This window comes from Pristiophorus japonicus, chromosome 7, assembly GCF_044704955.1.
Source record: "Pristiophorus japonicus isolate sPriJap1 chromosome 7, sPriJap1.hap1, whole genome shotgun sequence".
Classification (NCBI taxonomy): domain Eukaryota; kingdom Metazoa; phylum Chordata; class Chondrichthyes; family Pristiophoridae; genus Pristiophorus; species Pristiophorus japonicus.
The window spans coordinates 192,869,036-192,890,765 of NC_091983.1; the positions used below are offsets into that span (position 1 = coordinate 192,869,036).

General features: G+C 47.2%; 1 protein-coding gene across 3 annotated transcripts in view; it reads left to right on the forward strand.

The window, feature by feature from the left end:
* Positions 1-21,730, forward strand: part of afg1lb (AFG1 like ATPase b) — a 206,567-nt gene that overhangs the window by 59,965 nt on the left and 124,872 nt on the right. For all 3 annotated transcript variants that reach the window (XM_070885646.1, XM_070885647.1, XM_070885645.1), the window contains exons 3-4: positions 4,432-4,483; positions 10,655-10,756. In XM_070885646.1, the coding sequence (XP_070741747.1) occupies positions 4,432-4,483; positions 10,655-10,756 (154 nt within the window). The remainder of the gene's footprint in view (positions 1-4,431; positions 4,484-10,654; positions 10,757-21,730) is intronic.

Sequence of the window (21,730 nt, forward strand, 5' to 3'; positions counted from 1 at the left end):
CCTGCCCGCCCCCCCCCCCCCCCCCCCCCGGTTCATTTTCTCCCCCCGCCCATCTCCCCGTTCATCATCTCTCCCCACCCCACCCCCCCCCCCGTTCATCTTCTCCAACCCCCCCCCCCCGTGTTCGTCTTCTCCCACCCCCCCCTCCGTCCCCCGTTCATCTTCTCTACCCCCCCCCCCGCGTTCGTCTTCTCCCCCCCTCCCCCGTTCATCTTCTCTCCCACCCCCCCGCGTTCGTCTTCTCTAACCCCCCCCCCACGTTCGTCTTCTCCCCCCCTCCCCCGTTCATCATCTCTCCCCACCCCACCCCCCCGTTCATCTTCTCTAACCCCCCCCCCGTGTTCGTCTTCTCCCACCCCCCCCTCCGTCCCCCGTTCATCTTCTCTACCCCCCCCCCCGCGTTCGTCTTCTCCCCCCCTCCCCCGTTCATCTTCTCTCCCACCCCCCCGCGTTCGTCTTCTCTAACCCCCCCCCCCCACGTTCGTCTTCTCCCCCCCTCCCCCGTTCATCATCTCTCCCCACCCCACCCCCCCGTTCATCTTCTCTAACCCCCCCCCGCGTTCTTCTTCTCCCACCCCCCCCTCCATCCCCCGTTCATCTTCTCTACCCCCCCCCCCGCGTTCGTCTTCTCCCCCCCTCCCCCGTTCATCTTCTCTACCCCCCCCCCCGTGTTCGTCTTCTCCCACCCCCCCTCCATCCCCCGTTCATCTTCTCTACCCCCCCCCGCGTTCGTCTTCTCCCCCCCTCCCCCGTTCATCTTCTCCCCCCCCCCGTTCATCTTCTCTAACCCCCATCTCCCGTTCATCTTCTCTACCCCCCCCCCCCGCGTTCGTCTTCTCCCACCCCCCCTCCGTCCCCCGTTCATCTTCTCTACCCCCCCCCCCCCGCGTTCGTCTTCTCCCCCCCTCCCCCGTTCATCTTCTCTCCCCCCCCCATCCCCGTTCATCTTCTCCCCCCCCCCTTCATCTTCTCTCTCTCCCCCCCACCCCCCGTTCATCTTCTCTCTCTCCCCCCCCCCGTTCATCTTCTCTCTCCCCCCCCGTTCATCTTCTCTTTCCCCCCCCCCCCACCGTAAAAATAATTTTTTATTTATTGAGTGATTTTTTTCATGTTTCATTTTTTTATTTATTTTGATTGATTTATTGATTTATTTATTATTTATAAAAGCGAAGTGTTTAATGTTTGTAAACCTTCCCCCGCCCCCCCCATCTCTCGATCCCTATGCCTGATTTCTAAGTGTAGGCAAGGTTTTTCTGAGTGTACAAAAATCTACACTTACTCCATTCTAAGTTAGTTTGGAGTAAGTTTTCGCTGCCTAAACTTGCAAAACAGGCGTAAGTGGCTGGACAAGCCCCCTTTTGGGGAAAAAAAAACTGTTCTAAAATGGAACTATTCTAACTCACTAGAATTGGAGCAAACTAAATGCCGAGAATTGCAATTTCTAAGATGCTCCATTCTAGAGACCGCATGGATGAACTACAACAATTGTACATCCCTGTCTGGCGTAAAAATAAAAAAGGGAAGGTGGCTCAACCGTGGCTATCAAGGGAAATCAGGGATAGCATTAAAGCCAAGGAAGTGGCATACAAATTGGCCTTAAATAGCAGCGAACCCGGGGACTGGGAGAAATTTAGAACTCAGCAGTGGAGGACAAAGGATTTGATTAGAGCAGGGAAAATAGAGTACGAGAGGAAGCTTGCAGGGAACATTAAGACGGACTGCAAAAGCTTCTGTAGATATGTAAAGAGAAAAAGGTTAGTAAAGACAAACGTAGGTCCCCTGCAGTCAGAATCAGGGGAAGTCATAACTGGGAACAAAGACATGGCAGACCAATTGAACAAGTACTTTGGTTCGGTATTCACTAAGGAGGACACAAACAACCTTCCGGATATAAAAGGGGTCAGAGGGTCTAGTAAGAAGGAGGAACTGAGGGAAATCCTTATTAGTCGGGAAATTGTGTTGGGGAAATTGATGGGATTGAAGGTTGATAAATCCCCAGGGCCTGATGGACTGCATCCCAGAGTACTTAAGGTCGTGGCCTTGGAAATAGCGGATGCATTGACAGTCATTTTCCAACATTCCATAGACTCTGGATCAGTTCCTATGGAGTGGAGGGTAGCCAATGTAACCATACTTTTTAAGGAAGAAGGGAGAGAGAAAACAGGTAATTATAGACCGGTCAGCCTGACATCGGCAGTGGGTAAAATGATGGAATCAATCATTAAGGATGTCATAGCAGCGCATTTGGAAAGAGGTGACATGATAGGTCCAAGTCAGCATGGGTTTGTGAAAGGGAAATCATGCTTGACAAATCTTCTGGAATTTTTTGAGGATGTTTCCAGTAGAGTGGACAAGGGAGAACCAGTTGATGTGGTGTATTTGGACTTTCAGAAGGCTTTCGACAAGGTCCCACACAAGAGATTAATGTGCAAAGTTAAAGCACATGGGATTGGGGGTAGTGGATTGAGAACAGGTTGGCAGACAGGAAGCAAAGAGTAGGAGTAAATGGGTACTTTTCAGAATGGCAGGCAGTGACTAGTGGGGTACCGCAAGGTTCTGTGCTGGGGCCCCAGCTGTTTTTATTGTACATTAATGATTTAGACGAGGGGATTAAATGTAGTATCTCCAAATTTGCGGATGGCACTAAGTTGGGTGACAGTGTGAGCTGCAAGGAGGATGCTCTGAGGCTGCAGAGTGACTTGGATAGGTTAGGTGAGTGGGAAAATGCATGGCAGATGAAGTATAATGTGGATAAATGTGAGGTTATCCACTTTGGTGGTAAAAACAGAGAGACAGACTATTATCTGAATGGTGACAGATTAGGAAAAGGGGAGGTGCAACGAGACCTGGGTGTCATGGTACATCAGTCATTGAAGGTTGGCATGCAGGTACAGCAGGCGGTTAAGAAAGCAAATGGCATGTTGGCATTCATAGCGAGCGGATTTGAGTACAGGGGCAGGAAAGTATTACTACAGTTGTACAGGGCCTTGGTGAGGCCACCACCTGGAGTATTGTGTACAGTTTTGGTCTCCTAACTTGAGGAAAGACATTCTTGCTATTGAGGGAGTGCAGCGAAGGTTCACCAGACTGATTCCCGGGATGGCGGGACTGACATATCAAGAAAGACTGGATCAACTGGTCTTGTATTCACTGGAGTTCAGAAGAATGAGAGGGGATCTCATAGAAACGTTTAAAATTCTGACAGGTTTAGACAGGTTAGATGCAGGAAGAATGTTCCCAATGTTGGGGAAGTCCAGAATCAGGGGTCACAGTCTAAGGATAAGGGGTAAGCCATTTAGGACCGAGATGAGGAGCTTCTTCACCCAGAGAGTGGTGAACCTGTGGAATTCTCTACCACAGAAAGTTGTTGAGGCCAATTCACTAAGTATATTCAAAAAGGAGTTAGATGTAGTCCTTACTACTCGGGGGATCAAGGGGTATGGCGAGAAAGCAGGAATGGGGTACTGAAGTTGCATGTTCAGCCATGAACTCATTGAATGGTGGTGCAGGCTCGAAGGGCCGAATGGCTTACTCCTGCACCTATTTTCTATGTTTCTATGTTTTTAAACTAGTTGCTCAAAAAAAATAGGAGCAACTCAGGCCGAAACTTGAGCCTGTACGGTTTACAGCGCCGTTTATACTGCCGTAACACATGCATGTAGAATTAATCAGCAGGATCATGCTTCACTCATCAAAACTAAAATCCACCTGAAATTCAAATTGATTCGTTTGAATTCTATCAGTCTCTCTTGTACTTGTCTCCTGGTCATAGAGATTGCTATCATCAGAGTATGTTACAATATAAAAAGTAACCTTTTATAATTTGTGAATTCCATGAATACTATGGCATTCGGAGCAGACAACTGCAGATTCCACTAGTCGTCATTACCCCAGCCAGGCATATTCTGTCTATAGTCTTCTGTTTTCTGTTGCTTTAGCATGGGAGATTCAAGACATGGCCCACAAGGTTCTTTGGAGCACACGTGCACAAAGTCTATTTCAACTTCAGCTCTTTAATGTTTCCAAGTTGGGAGGATTGGTGCATTTTCACCTGTTCAAGATTCAGCCTTTATTCTTCAGTTTCTCACTCTCGCTCTGTCTCTGTGTCTGAGGGGGCGTCTTCCTTTTCTTGTGTATGTGGATCTCACATTTGAAGTCTTGCTTTTTGTGTGTAAGTATGGGTGGCCTTGCAGTTTGGTATGTGTGGGCTTGCCTTTTTTGTATATGGGCACTTCATTTCTGTGTAATCATATGTGCCCCTCTTGAGTGTGTTTGGATATCCCTGGCATAGCAAATGCCACAGTCAAACAATCAACTGAAAATTCTAGCAGAGCAGCAGAACATTTAAAAAAAAAAAGGAAAAACGTTCAAAATATGTACAATGCATTTCATTTGCTGAATTACTTCTGAAACCTTGTGTTTTGTTTGCAGATTTTTGAAAGATCTAAACCTCCAAAAGGCCTTTATGTGTATGGAGATGTTGGTAAGTCTCGATCATAATTATTCTGCACCCTGGCATGTTAAGCTGCTGTTTCATATTTTGGCTGCTGTTGATTTGACTAATGTATGGTTTTCTCATTCATTTCCAATGTAATTATAATGCATCAGCTAATCTCCCATAGTGCTGCATGACCAGGTGAAGTGGGATCACAGGTTGGGATAGTTGGACCCCGGTGCGCAGGTGTAGTTCACTTCCCAATTAAAAATCATACATTCTGTCCTTATTTTTATATAAATAGCTTGATTTTATATCAATAGATATAATTATATATCAAAACTCATAGCAAGTTGGAAAGCAGAGCTTGGAATTTCACTGCAGTATAGGCTGAGGAAGTCAGAGATGGAAAATGGAGGCATCACCGATGGGAGGGTGTAATTACAGTGGTCCAAGTTTACATGGACATAATCGAGAAAACGTGACGGGAAGTGTGCGCAGATGTGAGATTTTTAATATATTATTGATAAGTCTTTGCCGAACTCTCTCTTTGGAGTGAGGAAAAGGTGTTCCTAATGCTATGGAAGTGATTTACACTGTGGGTGTAGTTTTCTTTACTCGTTCCTGAGATGTGGGTTTTGCTGGCAAGGCCAGCATTTACTGCCCATCCGTAATTGCCCTTGAGAAAGTGGTGGAGAGCCGCCTTCTTGAACCACTGTTGTTAATGTGGTGCAGCATGGGCACTAGAAATATAGAAATAAAGCAGCACTAATTGAAAAACACTTGGAAAAATACAGTATTCTGTTTCTTTAATACTAGTTTATAATGGTAAATTTCATTGTGGGGGGTATGGGGAGGCTGCAGGTTGATGACAGTACAGCAGTCTGTTGCTCATCATCATAGACAGTCCCTCAGAATCGAGGAAGACTTGCTTCCACTCTTAAAATGAGTTCTTAGGTGGCTGAACAGTCCAATATGAGAACCACAGTCCCTGTCGCAGGTGGGACAGATAGTCGTTGAGGGTAAGGGAGGGTGGGACAGATTCGGCGTATGCTCTTTCCGCTGCCTGCGCTTGATTTCTGCATGCTCTCGGCGATGAGACTCGAGTTGCTCAGCGACCCCCCGGATGCACTTCCTCCACTTAGGGCGGTCTTTGGCCAGGGACTCCCAGGTGTCGGTGGGGATGTTGCACTTTATCAGGGAGGCTTTGAGGGTATCCTTGTAACATTTCCTCTGCCCACCTTTGGCTCATTTGCCGTGAAGGAGTTCCAAGTAGAGCGCTTGCTTTGGGAGTCTCGTGTCTGGCATGCGGACTATGTGGCCTGCCCAGCGGAGCTGATCAAGTGTGGTCAGCACTTCAATGCTGGGAATGTTGGCTTGGTCGAGGACGCTAATGTTGGTGAGTCTGGCCTCCCAGGGGATTTGCAGGATCTTGCGGAGACATCGTTGGTGGTATTTCTCCAGTATCTTGAGGTGTCTACTGTACATGGTCCACGTCTCTGAGCCATACTGGAGGGCGGGTATTATTACAGCCCTGTAGACCATGAGCTTGGTGGCTGATTTGAGGGCCCGATCTTTGAACACTCTTTTCCTCAGGCGGCCAAAGGCTGCACTGGCGCACTGGAGGCGGTGTTGAATCTCGTCATCAATGTTTGTTCTTGTTGATAAGAGGCTCCCGAGGCATGGGAAATGGTGCACGTTGTCCAGGGCCGCGTCGTGGATCTTGATGCCCGGGGGGGGCAGTGCTATGCGGCGAGGACCAGCTGGTGGAGGACCTTTGTCTTATAGATGTTTAGTGTAAGGCCCATGCTTTCGTACGCCTCAGTAAATATGTCCTGGAGTTCAGCCTCTATGTGCGCAGATGCAGTCGTCGTCCGTGTACTGCAGCTCAACGACAGAGGTGGGGTGGTCTTGGACCTAGCCTGGAGATGGCGAAGTTTGAACAGGTTCCCACTGGTTCTGTCGTTTAGTTCCACTCCAGCGGGGAGCTTGTTGACTGAGGTGGAGCATGGCAGCGAGGAAGATTGAGAAGAGGGTTGGGGCGATGACGCAGCCCTGTTTGACCCTGGTCCGGACATGAATTGGGTCTGTAATGGATCTGTTGGTAAGGAGCCGGTGTGCAGCGGCCACCCCACGTTAAAAGAACTCGCACACAGGCATCATTCACTCCGTTAACATGAAGTTCGGCACCTGGAACGTCAGGACCCTCATGGACAGCGACAGGCCGGAACGCCGCACCGCCATAGTTGCCAGGAACTTAGACGCTTTGATATCGACATTGCCGCCCTAAGCAAGACTCAACGGGCAGGGGAAGGCCAGCTCAAGGAACAAGGTGGAGGTTACACCTTCTTCTGGAAAGGGAAACCAGAGGAGTCGGCTTCGCCATCAAAAACGAGCTGGTCGATCGCCTCAAAGACTTCCCCTGCGGGGTTAACAAACGCCTCAATGCTCTTTGACTCACCCTATCCCAGAATCAATGTGCCACAGTCATCAGTGCGTACGCCCTAACATTCAATGCAACAGATGAGACCAAAGAGGGTTTTTACTCCAACCTCAAAATTCCTGTCCTGCGTCCCCGCGGATGACAAACTTCAACGCCAGGGTCGGCAAAGACACAGCCCTCTGGGGAGGCGTGAGTGGCAGAGAGGGGGTAGGGAAAGCCAACTCCAGCGGTACCCTACTCCTGACAAAATGTATAGAATATGAACTTTTCATCACCAACACCTTGTTCCACCAGAGGGACAAATGCAAGGCATTGTGGCAACACCCTCGCTCCAAACACTGGCATCTGCTCGACTATGTCATCGTCGGAGCCAGGGATCGCAAGGATGTGCGCATCACCCGCGCCATGACAGGAGCTGACGACTGCTGGACGGACCACCATCTAATCCAATCCATCATTGACATGAACATAGCCCCAAAGCGGAAGGGGCAGCAGAAGTAGTGCCACAAAAAAAGTCATTGCTGGAGCACTTAAAGACCCAGCTAAGAGAACCCTATACAGTCAGCGCCAATCGGCCAACCTCGGGAGCAGCAAAGCAGCATTACAGACAGTTCAAGGTTGAGGTCCAACAAAAAACCCAGGACCTAAAGAACAGGTGGTGGATGGAGAAAGAACAGGAGATACAGCAACTGTCCGTCAGCCATGATGTGCGAGGATTCTTTATCGCAGTCAAGGCCACCTACGGTCCAAACTTCCAAGGCCCCACCCCACTGCTGGCCAAGAACAGGGAAACACTCCTCAAGGACACCGAGGCAGTCGGGGCCTGCTGGAAGGAACACTTCGAAGATCTCCTCAATCGAGACGCTGCCTTTGATTCGAGTGTTCTCGACGCCATCCCGCAGCATGCTACCCGCCACCACCTCAGTCAAACTCCAACACTGCACGTGGTAGAAAAAGCCATAAGACAACTTAAAAACAACAAGGCTACGGGAGCGGATGGAATCCCTGCTGAGGCACTGAAGTATGGCGGAGAGGCACTGTTGGCGCAAATACATGACCTCATCTCTCTCATCTGGAGGGAGGAGAGCATGCAGGGAGATCTCAGAGATGCAGTGATCGTGACCATCTTTAAAAAAGGGTACAAGTCCCAATGTGTCAACTACAGAGGAATCTCCCTGCTATCAGCCACTGGGAAAGTTGTCGCTAGAGTCCTCCTCAACCGTCTTCTCCCTGTGGCCGAGGAGCTCTTCCCGGAATCACAGTGCGGATTTTGTCCCCTACGGGGCATAGTGGACATGATGTTTGCAGCGCGAAGCTGCAGGAAAAATGCAGGGAACAGTGCCCTTGTACATGGCCTGCTTCGACCTTACAAAGGCCTTTGACACCATCAACCACGAGGGTCTATGGAGCATCCTCCTCCGTTTCGGATGCCCCCAAAAGTTCGTCAGTCTGTTGCTAATGGCACATTAATGTTTCTGATGAAAGGTCATCAACCTGAAACATTAACGCTGTTTCTCTCTCCACAGATGTTGCCTGACCTGGAATAGTAGGAATTTAGGCCCAGCAGGCTGACAGCCCCTGGCCTGCGAGCACCACGGGCGCAGGCCGGGAAGCGGAAGGAGCGGCGTGGCAGCCTGGCCCAGCAGGCTGAGCGGCCCCTGGCCTGCGAACACCATTGGAGCAGGTTGGGGAGCGGAAGGTTCAGTGTGGCAGCCTGGCCCAGCAGTCTGCGCGACCCCCGGCCTGCGAGCACCATCGGAGCAGGCCGGGAAGCAGAAGGAGCAGCGTGGCAGTGTACCACTCCAGGGAGCAACACGTGCTGGAGCAGGAGAGCAACGGCAGTGAAAAGGGACGTCACCAAGGTCCAGGTCGGTGATTGGAGCGTGGGCAGGTACAGCAGGAGCGGCGAGGTTGGGGCAAAGGAGCGGCGAGAGATTGTAGAGGGACGTGATCGGGGCCCAGGAGAGGCGCGAGTTTGGGGCCCAGGAAAGGCGAGGGCCCAGGGGCACCATGGGCCAATCCACTCTGCAATATGTGTGCGCTCTAGGTCTGTGCAGCAGAGCTGGTTCCAGTCGTCTTGGTTAATCCTTGCTACTGGACCAAGACCTAGCTCTGTCAAGCCCTGGTGGTGACTCGTGTGCAATGGCCACCACATGTTTAAAAAAATCCACGCATAGGCACCTTCCACCCTTCAAGATTTAGTTTGGGATTTGGAATTTTAGGTCCGTCATTGAAACACCTGTGAACTTCTTGACGTGGAAGAAAGTCATCCTCGATTCGAGGGACTGCCAATGATGATGATTGGCACATCCAATAGCACAACTAGATAAATCCTATATTATCCTGACGATGTGCCTTGTCCTCTTGCTATGTTGTGCCCACTTAACAACCTGCCTTTTTCAGCATGTAATTTACTTTTTCCCTTTTTTCCTTCTTTGCAACCTCAAAACAAAGAATAACTCCTTCAGTCAGTTCTGTTGAGTAGTGTCTACTGAGATCTATCATGGACCTGATTGACAGGAATAAATAAACTTCTTTATATTGATGAGTAAAAATGAGCAAAGTATTGAAGTTAGCAGTTCTCATTAACCTACAGCCTCTCCGCCCCAGCCCCCGGCACCCCCAACCAAGCAATTAAATTGACCATGATAAAGTAGTCTTAAAGAAACAGAATACTGTATTCTTCATGTAAATTTCACAAGTGATTTTTGAATAGTGCTGGTTTATTTCTATATTACTACAATTCAAATATTTTGGGGTTAACATGCTTTTTGTTCTTGCTCCCCTGATGAAGATCCAAAGTTTCCTTCACTTTATTCCACATTATTATTCGAACAAGTGTAAAGTTCAAATGCTCAATGGACTGAATATATTGACATTGGACACCTTGGGACAACGTGTAAAAACAATTAAAAAATGCTTGCAGATCTCCTGTGGCATACTTAACAATGAGTTAGAATATATGCCAATTTATTATTATTAGTTCCACTAATGAATGGTGACTGAATAGGTCAAAATCTGTTCCTCTTACATGGGATTTTTACTAGTATTCTGGTGATAGAGGGGCCCTCTATGTTTGATAGAACTGGGAGGGTCCCCTGGAATTTGACACCACTGGAGGGTCGGGTGATCTTGGGATTTGTCAGTATTGTTGGAGGGGGACGGGATGGGAGGGTGCGGGTGGGGTGTGCAAAGAGGCTCTAATGTTGAGCAGAATTTGGGAAAGGGGCCCAGGCATCTGGCAGCACCAAGGGAGGGGGATCGTTGGGTCTGGCAAGACTTGGTGTCCTTGTGTTTGGCGGCATGAGGTGGAGGTTGTAACAGGGTAATGAGATCAGGCAACCCCTGATGGAAGTAGAAGGAGGTACTGCTTGCAATTGGAGTAAAGGAAGGGCTGCTGAGGCACCATTGCATGTAGCCACAGCCATAGCTATGATAGTGAAAGGGACTAGAATAGTACCATTAGTAAAGGAAACACATGAGGAAAAACATCCAGTAAGATTAAAAAGTAATTTCTCACTTGTTTCTGGTTTGGTAACTGGGTATTTGCAAATTAAAATTGTTACTGTCTTTATGGATTTTTTTCTGCATAGATATGCAATGTTGGTTAACATATTCATCTGTTATAAAATCTCCACATGCATAGGTCAATTGGAAAAAAATATTGATACATTATGCAGTTTACTTTTATGTAAAAAAAAATCCAATAAATTGATGAAGGAAATTTTGTTGCATGTTATTTCTTTGTGCCACAAAATCTCTCTTGTGCTTCACAGGGACAGGGAAGACGATGTTGATGGACCTGCTTTATTCTCATGCAGCAGTTAAAAGGAAGAGTCGAGTACATTTTCATGGTTTCATGCTAGATGTCCATAAAAGTAAGATAATCTAAACCGAGGACCAGCAATGCAGAATTGTCAGCATAAATACAACACAAGGTTAAATAGCACTATAAAGCCAAGTTGCATTGTAGCTCCAATTGTCTACAGCGTAGAGTGGCCATGTGTGGGTTCATATCCATCGTTCCGTGTGCAAAAGCTTCTCAATTTCAACTGTGCTACCTACCAGGAGGTAACCAAGCATTGCCCTAAAGGCAAGAAGGAAAAATAACAGAAAGTAATCCTGAGCTGCTGCTACTCATATCTTCCTATAAACTGTTTTTTAGAACAGTATTTGTGGAGGTCGAGAAAGAGTGGAGATTCAGAAAGAGGCTTTGTCCTTTTGGTCAGGAAACAAATGTGGTGCAGGGTGATGACAGGAGGGATATTGTGCAGAAAAAGTATGAACTTTTCAAAGAAAATATATCCAAGGCTTGCATGGTGCTGTGGGTCCTTTCACCTCAATATCTGGGTTTATATTCAGCCCAGGCTGAAGATGTGAATGTGTCCTCTTGTAAAATGAGTTTGGACAGTTTCAGCCCAGTTATTACTGGATGCAAAACAGCCCTGAATTTGGTATAAGTTGCACTCAGGCTATAGGGTATGCTACTGCAGAAGGTGGAAATGTTGCCCTGTTGCAGTCGTGAGTAATCTTCTGAGAAGGTAAAGCACACTGTAGCAGAATAGAGGGAGCATTGGACTGTTCAGCACCTAAGAACTCATTTTAAGAGTGGAAGCAAGTCTTCCTTGATTCTGAGGGACTGCCTATGATGATGATGACCTAATCTTGATGTTGACGCTGAGTTCGTGAAATGGCTGTGTATATTTTAAACATTGTAAAATCCCTCACCTTGATGAATACAAAATTCACTAAAAGAGCAAAAGTTTTAATTAAGTTGGACTTCATGTATTCAAAGCTGTGATTTTTTTCCCTCACAGCAGGAGTTCCTCATCTTGGTTGTGATGATAGGATGAAGAGATGACCAAAAGTCATGTGCTTCGCAATATGATGAAAGGGAATTAATGATGACTGATTCACCTACAGACTCTGCTTGTGCACCAGTTGACCATCTTAAGAGCAACAGCAATATGGATACCTGTGAATTGCATAGAAAGACATAGAAGTTACCACATAGAAACAGGCCGTTTGACCCAACCAGTTCCTGTCCGTGTTTACTTGCCACGTACGAAACTAGTCCTAAGTACATTTAAGCACCCAAATCCCTTTATCCCCTTTTCCTTCATCCAGCTATCCAATCTAATCTTGAATATTGACATTATTTCTGCCTCAACTACTAACCCTGGAAGTGAATTCCACAGCCTCACAACAGTGTAGCAAAGCATTACATTGACTCCAAGATGGTGGTAGCACCATCATGTGGTGGAAGCTTGTGTGCTGTTCTCTCTGTGAATGTAACATGCGCCTCTTGTGTCCAGTACTCACTTCCTGTTTTTAATACTCAATTCCAGAATCGGTCACATCTCTTCATAAATTATTTTAGTGAATGTTTATTTCCATATCCATCCTTCTGATTTATCAATTTTCCCATGTGACAAAATCCCACCAGCTCTTTTCTCTATTGGGGAAAAAAAAGCCTTAAAAAAAAAAAAGATCTAACCTTTTACTTATTTTTATACACTTTCATTTAATTCCCACTCGGGCCACTCTTACTTAATTACTCCAAACCTGTCTCATAACACAATTCGCATCCTTAAATTTTTTAATTTTCTCTCTTTACATTTTTCATTTTGACCCCATGATATTTAATAAACTGATACACAACAAACCTGTTAACATTGCTACGGTGCATCACCTGTATTTATTTAACTCATTGCCCCTCAGCATTATCCCTCTCTGCTCTTCCCCTGTTTTACCTGCCAGCCCATCCAAGTCCAATTTTAGTTAATTAATTAATTTGCGTAATGATTGTTCTCTCGGGCAGAAGGTACAATTTTGTGTTATTAGTTATTAATTATTTCTGCAAAAACTTGTTATCTATGCTTTTTTTTTTTATGTTGCTGACCTGTCAAATGCTGATTTTATTTACTTAATTTCCCCCAAAGTCTGGCCTCTGAGACCATAGACATTTTTTATTTATTTTCGAGAAACCCACAGTTTGTTTTGCCTGTTGGGCTTTTATTTAATTCATTAATTTTGGTGAAAACCCTTTTCTGCTTCTCTGTAGTTCACTGGCTCCACTGCTCTCTCTGGTGCTCCACAAACATTCCTGCATTTAAATCTACTCTCCATTTATAGTTGTTTCACAGTCCAGCCTTGACCTTTGTTGTTAACCTGTGGAATTCTCTACCGTAGAGAGTTGTTGATGCCAGTTCATTAGATATATTCAAGAGGGAGTTAGATATGGCCCTTACGGCTAAAGGGATCAAGAGGTATGGAGAGAAAGCAGGAAAGGGGTACTGAGATGAATGATCAGCCATGATCTTATTGAATGGTGGTGTGGCTCGAAGGGCCGAACGGCCTACTCCTGCACCTATTTTCTATATTTCATCCTGCACTCTACCTCCACCATCTTCCCCTTCTCAAATACTCGCTATTCCACTGCAGGTACCCATTGTTTCCCAGTACCCATTCCCCATCTCCAAATTATTTTATTCCTCGAACTACCTACTCACATGCAATACCCACTACCTACTATCCAAACTTCTCACTTGCCCTCCCCCCTCCCCATCCAGCTACTCTCTTCCAACATTTGCTATTCATTTAAACACTCCATATGCCAAGCACTTTTCCCTCGCATACTAACGACTGCTTCTGCAATTACTCACTTCTTCAATATGAATTCTTAGTACCTCATGCCCCTCAACTTCAGCGCTCACTACCACAAACACCATAGAAGCACACAGCACAGAAAGAGGCAATTCAGCCCTTGTGTCTGTGCCAACCTTTTGAATGAGCTATCCAATTAGTCCTACTCCGCTACTCATTCTCCTTGCTCTGCAAATTTCTCCTTTTGGAATATATATTCAATTCCTTTTTCAAAACTATCTAATCTGCTTCCACCACCCTTTCAGGCAGTGCATTCCAGATCATCATAACTCGCTGTGTAAATGTTTTTTTCCCCTCAATTGCACCCCCCCCCCCCCCCCCGGTTTTGTTGTCAATTTTCTTAAATCGGTGTCCTCTGGTTACCAACCCTCCTGCCACTGGAAACAGTTTCTCCCTGTTTACTCTACTCTATATTTAAAACAAACTCAATTTTGAACACCTCTATTAAATCTCCCCTTAATCTTCTCTGCTCTGTGGAGAAGAATCCTAGCTTCTCTCATGTCTCCACATAACTGAAGTCCCTCATCCCTGGTACCATTCTGGGAAATCTCTCGACCATCTACCATCATCCATCCAAAAATGTGATGCCCAGAATTGGACACAATACTCGAGTTGAAGAATACCAGTGATTTATAAAGGTTTGTTTATGTGTACCCCGAGGTCTCGCTATTCTTGCACCCCTTTAAAATTGTACTATTTAGTTTATTCCACATTTTTCCTTCCAAAATGCATCACTTCACACTTCTATGCATTAAATTTCACCTGCCATGTGTCTTCCCATTTCACCAGTCTGTGTATGTCCTCCTGAAGTCTGCTGCTATCCTCCTCACTGTTTACGACACTTCCAAGCTTTGTGTCATCTGCAAACTTTGAAATTATGCCCTGTGTACCCAAATCCAAATAATTGATGCATATCAAAAAGAGCAGCGGTCCGAATACAGTCCCTTGGGGACACCATTGTATACTTTCTATTGTGTTCCTAAAACACATGAGACTGCACACAGAGAAGTTAAAGTAACAGTGACCTCAGTCTTTATTAAGACACTCCAGAGTGAGGAACAGGCGTTAGAGGCCGGCTTATATACAGTGCTCCCAAGGGATGCTGGGATCCCCTGGGACTTCAGGGGATGCGCTCCCTGGTGGCGGAACATGGGAGTGCATGCTTTACAGATACACAACATCACTACCTCCTCCCCCAAAGTCAAAGTGAATTACAAGGTGAGGCGGTCGGGAGCCTTTCTTTCCCTGGTGGACCGCCTCGGTACAAATGTCTGTTCTGTGTGTTGGCTGTGCCCTCGCTGGGCTGGCGTGTTGTTGGCCCTGCAGGGCTGCTAGGTGAGCCTGGCCTTGTTGGGCTGTTGGGCGTGATGGGTTCGACTTCCTGGTCCGGTGTGGTGTCGTTGATCCTTTGGGTGTGTGTTGTGGGCTCGAAAAAGGTGGTGTCTGCTGTGGATTTTTCAGGGCAGTCTGTGAACGCAGCCTCGTTTGGTCCAGGTGCTTTCTGCAAATTTGTCCATTTGACTACAAACACCCTATTCCCTTCTTTAGCTATCACCGTGCCCGCGATCCACTTGGGACCATGTCCATAGTTTAGCACATACACAGGGTCATTCAGATTAATTTCCCGTGACACAGTGGCGCGACCATCATTTACATTTTGTTGCTGCCACCTGCTCTCTACCTGATCATGCAGGTTGGGGTGAATCAGCGAGAGTCTGGTTTTAAGTGTCCTTTTCATGAGTAGCTCAGCCGGGGGCACCCCTGTGAGCGAGTGGGGTCTCGTGCGGTAGCTGAGCAGTACTCGGGACAGGCGGGTTTGGAGTGAGCCTTTTGTGACTCGTTTAAGGCTCTGTTTGATTGTTTGTACTGCCCACTCTGCCTGCCCATTGGAGGCTGGTTTAAATGAGGCCGAGGTGACATGTTTGATCCCATTGCGGGTCATGAACTCTTTAAATTCGGCACTGGTGAAACAATGCCCGTTGTCACTACAACAATGGATGAACTACAACAATTGTACATTCCTGTCTGGCGTAAAAATAAAAAAGGGAAGGTGGCTCAACCGTGGCTATCAAGGGAAATCAGGGATGGTATTAAAGCCAAGGAAGTGGCATACAAATTGGCCAGAAATAGCAGCGAACCCGGGGACTGGGAGAAATTTAGAACTCAGCAGAGGAGGACAAAGGGTTTGATTAGGTCAGGGAAAATGGAGTACGAGAAGAAGCTTGCAGGGAACATTAAGACGGATTGCAAAAGTTTCTATAGATATGTAAAAAGAAAAAGGTTAGTAAAGACAAAAGTAGGTCCCCTGCAGTCAGAATCAGGGGAAGTCATAACGGGAAACAAAGAAATGGCAGACCAATTGAACAAGTACTTTGGTTTGGTATTCATTAAGGAGGACACAAACAACCTTCCGCAAATAAAAAGGGTCAGAGGGTCTAGTCAGGAGGAGGAACTGAGGGAAATCCTTATTAGTCGGGAAATTGTGTTGGGGAAATTGATGGGATTGAAGGCCGATAAATCCCCAGGGCCTGATGGACTGCATCCCAGAGTACTTAAGGAGGTGGCCTTGGAAATAGCGGATGCATTGACAGTCATTTTCCAACATTCCATTGACTCTGGATCAGTTCCTATCGAATGGAGGGTAGCCAATGTAACCCCACTTTTTAAAAAAGGAGGGAGAGAGAAAACTGGGAATTATAGACCTGTCAGCCTGACCTCAGTAGTGAGTAAAATGATGGAATCAATTATTAAGGATGTCATAGCAGCGCATTTGGAAAGAGGTGACATGATAGGTCCAAGTCAGCATGGATTTGTGAAAGGGAAATCATGCTTGACAAATCTTCTGGAATTTTTTGAGGATGTTTCCAGTAGAGTGGACAAGGGAGAACCAGTTGATGTGGTATATTTGGACTTTCAGAAGGCTTTCGACAAGGTCCCACACAAGAGATTAATGTGCAAAGTTAAAGCACATGGGATTGGGGGTAGTGTGCTGACATGGATTGAGAACTGGTTGTCAGACAGGAAGCAAAGAGTAGGAGTAAATGGGTACTTTTCAGAATGGCACGCAGTGACTAGTGGGGTACCGCAAGGTTCTGTGCTGAGGCCCCAGCTGTTTACACTGTACATTAATGATTTAGACGAGGGGATTAAATGTAGTATCTCCAAATTTGCGGATGACACTAAGTTGAGTGGCAGTGTGAGCTGCGAGGAGGATTCTATGAGGCTGTAGACTGACTTGGATAGGTTAGGTGAGTGGGCAAATGCATGGCAGATGAGGTATAATGTGGATAAATGTGAGGTTATCCACTTTGATGGTAAAAACAGAGAGACAGACTATTATCTGAATGGTGACAGATTAGGAAAAGGGGAGGTGCAACGAGACCTGGGTGTCATGGTACATCAGTCATTGAAGGTTGGCATGCAGGCACAGCAGGCGGTTAAGAAAGAAAATGGCATGTTGGCCTTCATAGCGAGGGGATTTGAGTACAGGGGCAGGGAGGTGTTGCTACAGTTGTACAGGGCCTTGGTGAGGCCACACCTGGAGTATTGTGTACAGTTTTGGTCTCCTAACTTGAGGAAAGACATTCTTGCTATTGAGGGAGTGCAGCGAAGGTTCACCAGACTGATTCCCGGGATGGCGGGACTGACCTATCAAGAAAGACTGGATCAGCTGGGCTTGTATTCACTGGAGTTCAGAAGATTGAGAGGGGACCTCATAGAAACGTTTAAAATTCTGATGGGTTCAGACAGGTTAGATACAGGAAGAATGTTCCCAATGTTGGGGAAGTCCAGAACCAGGGGACACAGTCTAAGGATAAGGGGTAAGCCATTTAGGATCGAGATGAGGAGAAACTTCTTCACCCAGAGAGTGGTGAACCTGTGGAATTCTCTACCACAGAAAGTTGTTGGGGTCAATTCACTAAATATATTGAAGAAGGAGAGATGAAGTCCTTACTACTAGGGGGAATCAAGGGGTATGGCGAGAAAGCAGGAAGTGGGTACTGAAGTTGCATGTTCAGCCATGAACTCATTGAATGGCGGTGCAGGCTAGAAGGGCCGAATGGCCTACTCCTGCACCTATTTTCTATGTATCTATGTCACTGACCAGTATGTCAGGCAGGCCGTGGGTGGCAAACATGGCCCTCAGGCTTTCAATGGTGGCGGTGGCGGTGCTTCCCGACATCATTTCACATTCAATCCATTTTGAAAAAGCATCCACCACCACCCGCATAGTCGACATGGATCCTCGACCATGGTCTGGAGCGCCAGGACCACAAACTTAGTGGTGCCTCTCTGGGCGCGTTGCTCAACTGAGAACACATGCTGCATTTCCGTACACAGGACTCTTAAGTCAGAGTCAATACCGGGCCATCACACGTGGGATCTAGCTATCACTTTTATCATTACTATACCCGGGTGTGTGCTGTGAAGATCCAAGATAAACGTCTCCCTGCCCTTATTGGTAGCACTACGCGGTTACCCCACAACAGGCAGTCTGCCTGAATGGACAGCTCGTCCTTTCGCCGCTGGAACGGCTTGATTAGCTCTTGTATTTCAACGGGGATGCTGGCCCAGCTCCAATGCAGTACACAGTTTTTTTTACTAGGGACAACAGAGGATCTTGGCTGGTCCAAGTCCTAATCTGGCAGGCCGTGACAGGTGATTTATCATTTTCAAACACTTCCATGACCATCAACAAGTCTGCGGGCTGCGCCACCATCAACAAGTCTGCGGGCTGCGCAATTTCCACCCCCGTGGTGGGCAATGGTAGCCGACTGAGAGCATCCGCACAGTTCTCGGTGCCTGGCCTGTGGCAGATGGTATAGTTATACGCTGATATCGCGAGTTCCCACCTTTGTATGCGGGCTGAGGCATTAGTATTTATCCCCTTGTTTTCAGCGAACAGGGATATGAGAGGCTTGTGATCGGTTTCCAGCTCAAATTTGAGGCCAAACAGGTACTGATGCATTTTCTTTACACACGCTAATGCCACTTTCTCAATCATGCTGTACACCCTCTCGGCCTTAGACAAGCTCCGGGAGGCATAGGCGACAGGTTGCAATTTCCCTGCAACGTTAGCTTGTTGTAATACACACCCGACTCCGTACGACGACGCATCACATGCTAACACAAGTCTTTTCCACGGGTTATACAATACAAGCAGCTTGTTGAAGCATAAAATGTTTCTGGCTTTCTCAAAAGCAATGACTTGATTTTTTTCCTCATACCCAGTTCTCACCTTTACGCAATAACACATGTAGGGGCTCTAAAAGGGTGCTTAACCCCAGTAGGAAGTTACCAAAATAGTTGAGGAGTCCCAGGACCGATTGCAGCTCCGTGATGTTCTGTGGCCTAGGCCGTTCCTGATAGCCTCTTTCTTGGCGTCTGTGGGCCGAATGCCGTCCGCCGCAATCTTTCTCCCCAAAAACTCCATGAAGACACATTTCGACCTCTTCAGCCGCAGCCCTACGCGATCCAGTCGCTGGAGGACATACTCCAGGTTTTGTAGGTGCTCGACGGTGTCCCGACCCGTGACCAATATGTCGTATTGAAAAACCACTGTGCGTGGTACTGTCTTGAGAAGGCTCTCCATGTTTCTCTGGAAGATTGCTGTAGCTGACCGAATTCCAAACGGGCATCTGTTGTTGATGAACAGTTCCTTGTGCGTGTTGATGCAGGTGAGGCCCTTCGAAGACTCCTCCAGCTCCTACGTCATGTAGGCCGAAGTCAGGTCCAGCTTGGTGAATGTTTAGCCTCCTGCCAGCGTCGCAAATAGGTTGTCTGCCTTAGGTAGCGGGTATTGGTCCTGTAGCGAGAAATAGTTACTTTATAATCGCAGCAAATCCTGACCGTGCCATCACTTTTGAGTACTGGACCAATTGGGCTGGCCCACTCGCTGAATTCCACTGGGGAGATGATGCCCTTACGTTGCAGCCTGTCCAGCTCGATTTCCACTCTATCCCTCATCATGTGAGGTACCGCTCGCGCCTTGTGGTGAATGGGTCATGCCTCTGGGACCAAGTGGATCCGCACCTTCGCCCCGGAAAAGTTTCCAATGCCTGGCTCAAAAAGGGAAGGAAATTTGTTCAGAACCTGGGTACATGAGACCTCATCGACATGTGATAGCGCTCGGATGTCATCCCAGTTCCAGCGGATTTTGCCCAGTCAGCTCCTTCCAAGCAGTGTGGGGCCATCGCCCGGGACAATCCAGAGTGACAGTTTGTGCACCGTGCCCTCGTAGGTGACCTTGACCATGGCACTGCCTAGGACAGTGATGAGCTCTTTGGTGTATGTTCTCAGTTTTATGTGGATGGGGCTCAGGGCTGATCTGAATGCCTTGTTGCATCACAGTGTCTCAAACATCTTTTTACTCATGATGGATTGGCTAGTGCCAGTGTCCAGTTCCATGGCTACGGGTAAGCCATTCATTTAGCATTATAGGTGGACATTTCGTCGCAAATGTGTGCACCCCGTGTACTTCAGCGTTTGCCTCCTCTCTCTGAGGCTCGAAATTGCTTTGATCCACCATGGACCGATCTTCCTCTGCCACGTGGTGGCTAGCAGGTTTTGCTCGTCTGCAAGCTCGTTGGAGGTGCCCCATTGTTCCACAGCTCTTGCAAACATACCCTTTGAAGTGGCATGAATAGGCTGAATGGAAGCCTCCACAACGGCAACAAGGTGTGAACTGCCTTGTATTCATCCTTTGTTGCGGACTCTAAGTCATCTGGGTCACCTGAGGCCTGCTGGCAATTGCAGACTCGTGGTTCCTGCCCTGTACATTTCTGCTCGCAAACACAGTTCCAGTTAATTTATGAACATTGCTAGCACTTGTGTGCTGAGAGATTTGTTTGGTGTTATCACTGGTGGACATGGCCTTACTGAAGGTCGGTGTCTCTACAGTCAAAAGTTTTCGTAGGATGGTTTCGTGGCCAATGCCTAGTACAAAAAAGTCTCTTAGCATCTGCTCCAGGTAGCCATCAAACTCACATTGTCCTGCAAGTTGCCTTAGCTCGGCGACGTAGCTCGCCACTTCCTGACCTTCAGATGGCTGGCACGTATCGAACCGATACCTCGCCATCAGCATGCTCTCCCTCGGGTTAAGATGCTCCCGAACCAGTGTATACAGCTCCTCATACGACTTATCTGTGGGTTTCACTGGAGCCAGAAGATTCTTCATGAGGCTGTAGGTCGGTGCCCCGCAGACCGTGAGGAGGACCGCTCTCCTTTTTGCAGCGCTTCCTTCTCCGTCCAGCTCGTTGGCTACAAAGTACTGGTCTAGCCGTTCGACATAGGCTTCGCAGTCCTCACCCTCCGAGAACTTCTCCAGGATGCCCACAGTTTGCTGCATCTTTGCGTTGGATTCGTATACTCGTCGCCAGTTATTGTGTTCCTAACACAGATGAGACTGCACACAGGGAGGTTAAAGTAACAGTGACCTCAGTCTTTATTAAGACACACCAGAGTGAGGAACAGGCCTTGGGGGCCGGCTTCTATACAGTGCTCCCAAGGGATGCTGGGATCCCTTGGGACTTCAGGGGATGCGCTCCCTGGTGGCGGAACATGGGAGTGCATGCTTTACAGGTACACACCACTTTCCTCCAGTCTAAAAAGACAACTGTTCATCAGTACTATCTTTTTTGTCTCTCAGCCAATTTCATATTCACGCTGTCATTACTCCTTTAATCCTATGAGGTTTAATTTTGCTAACAAATCTATTATGTGGCACTTCATCAAATGCCTTCTGAAAGTCCATATAAACAACATCAACTGCACTACCCTCACCAACCCTCTGCATTATTTCATTGAAGAATTTAATCAAGTTTGTCAGATGTGGTTTGCCTTTAACACACCTATGTTGGAAGTCATTTATTAACCCATTATCCACAATACTCCCTACCACATCAACTACCCTTGCCCCTAAATCCTCAATACATTCTTCTACCAGCTACTCACCAGTCTCACTACCCTGCAGTACTCCCCTCTTCCCACTCCGCAAAGTACTTCTCCACTACCTCCCAAGTTGTCAGTTCATTATAAAACACTGTAGGCTCCAATTTCCTTTCAGCAATGCAATAGGAGATACAGTAGTTATCAAAGTTTATTATTTTTGAGCATTTGGGGTACTACAAGTTTCCTCCTCACTCCTTTCGTCGAGGCACACTGATCAAATCTTGTATTTCCACAAG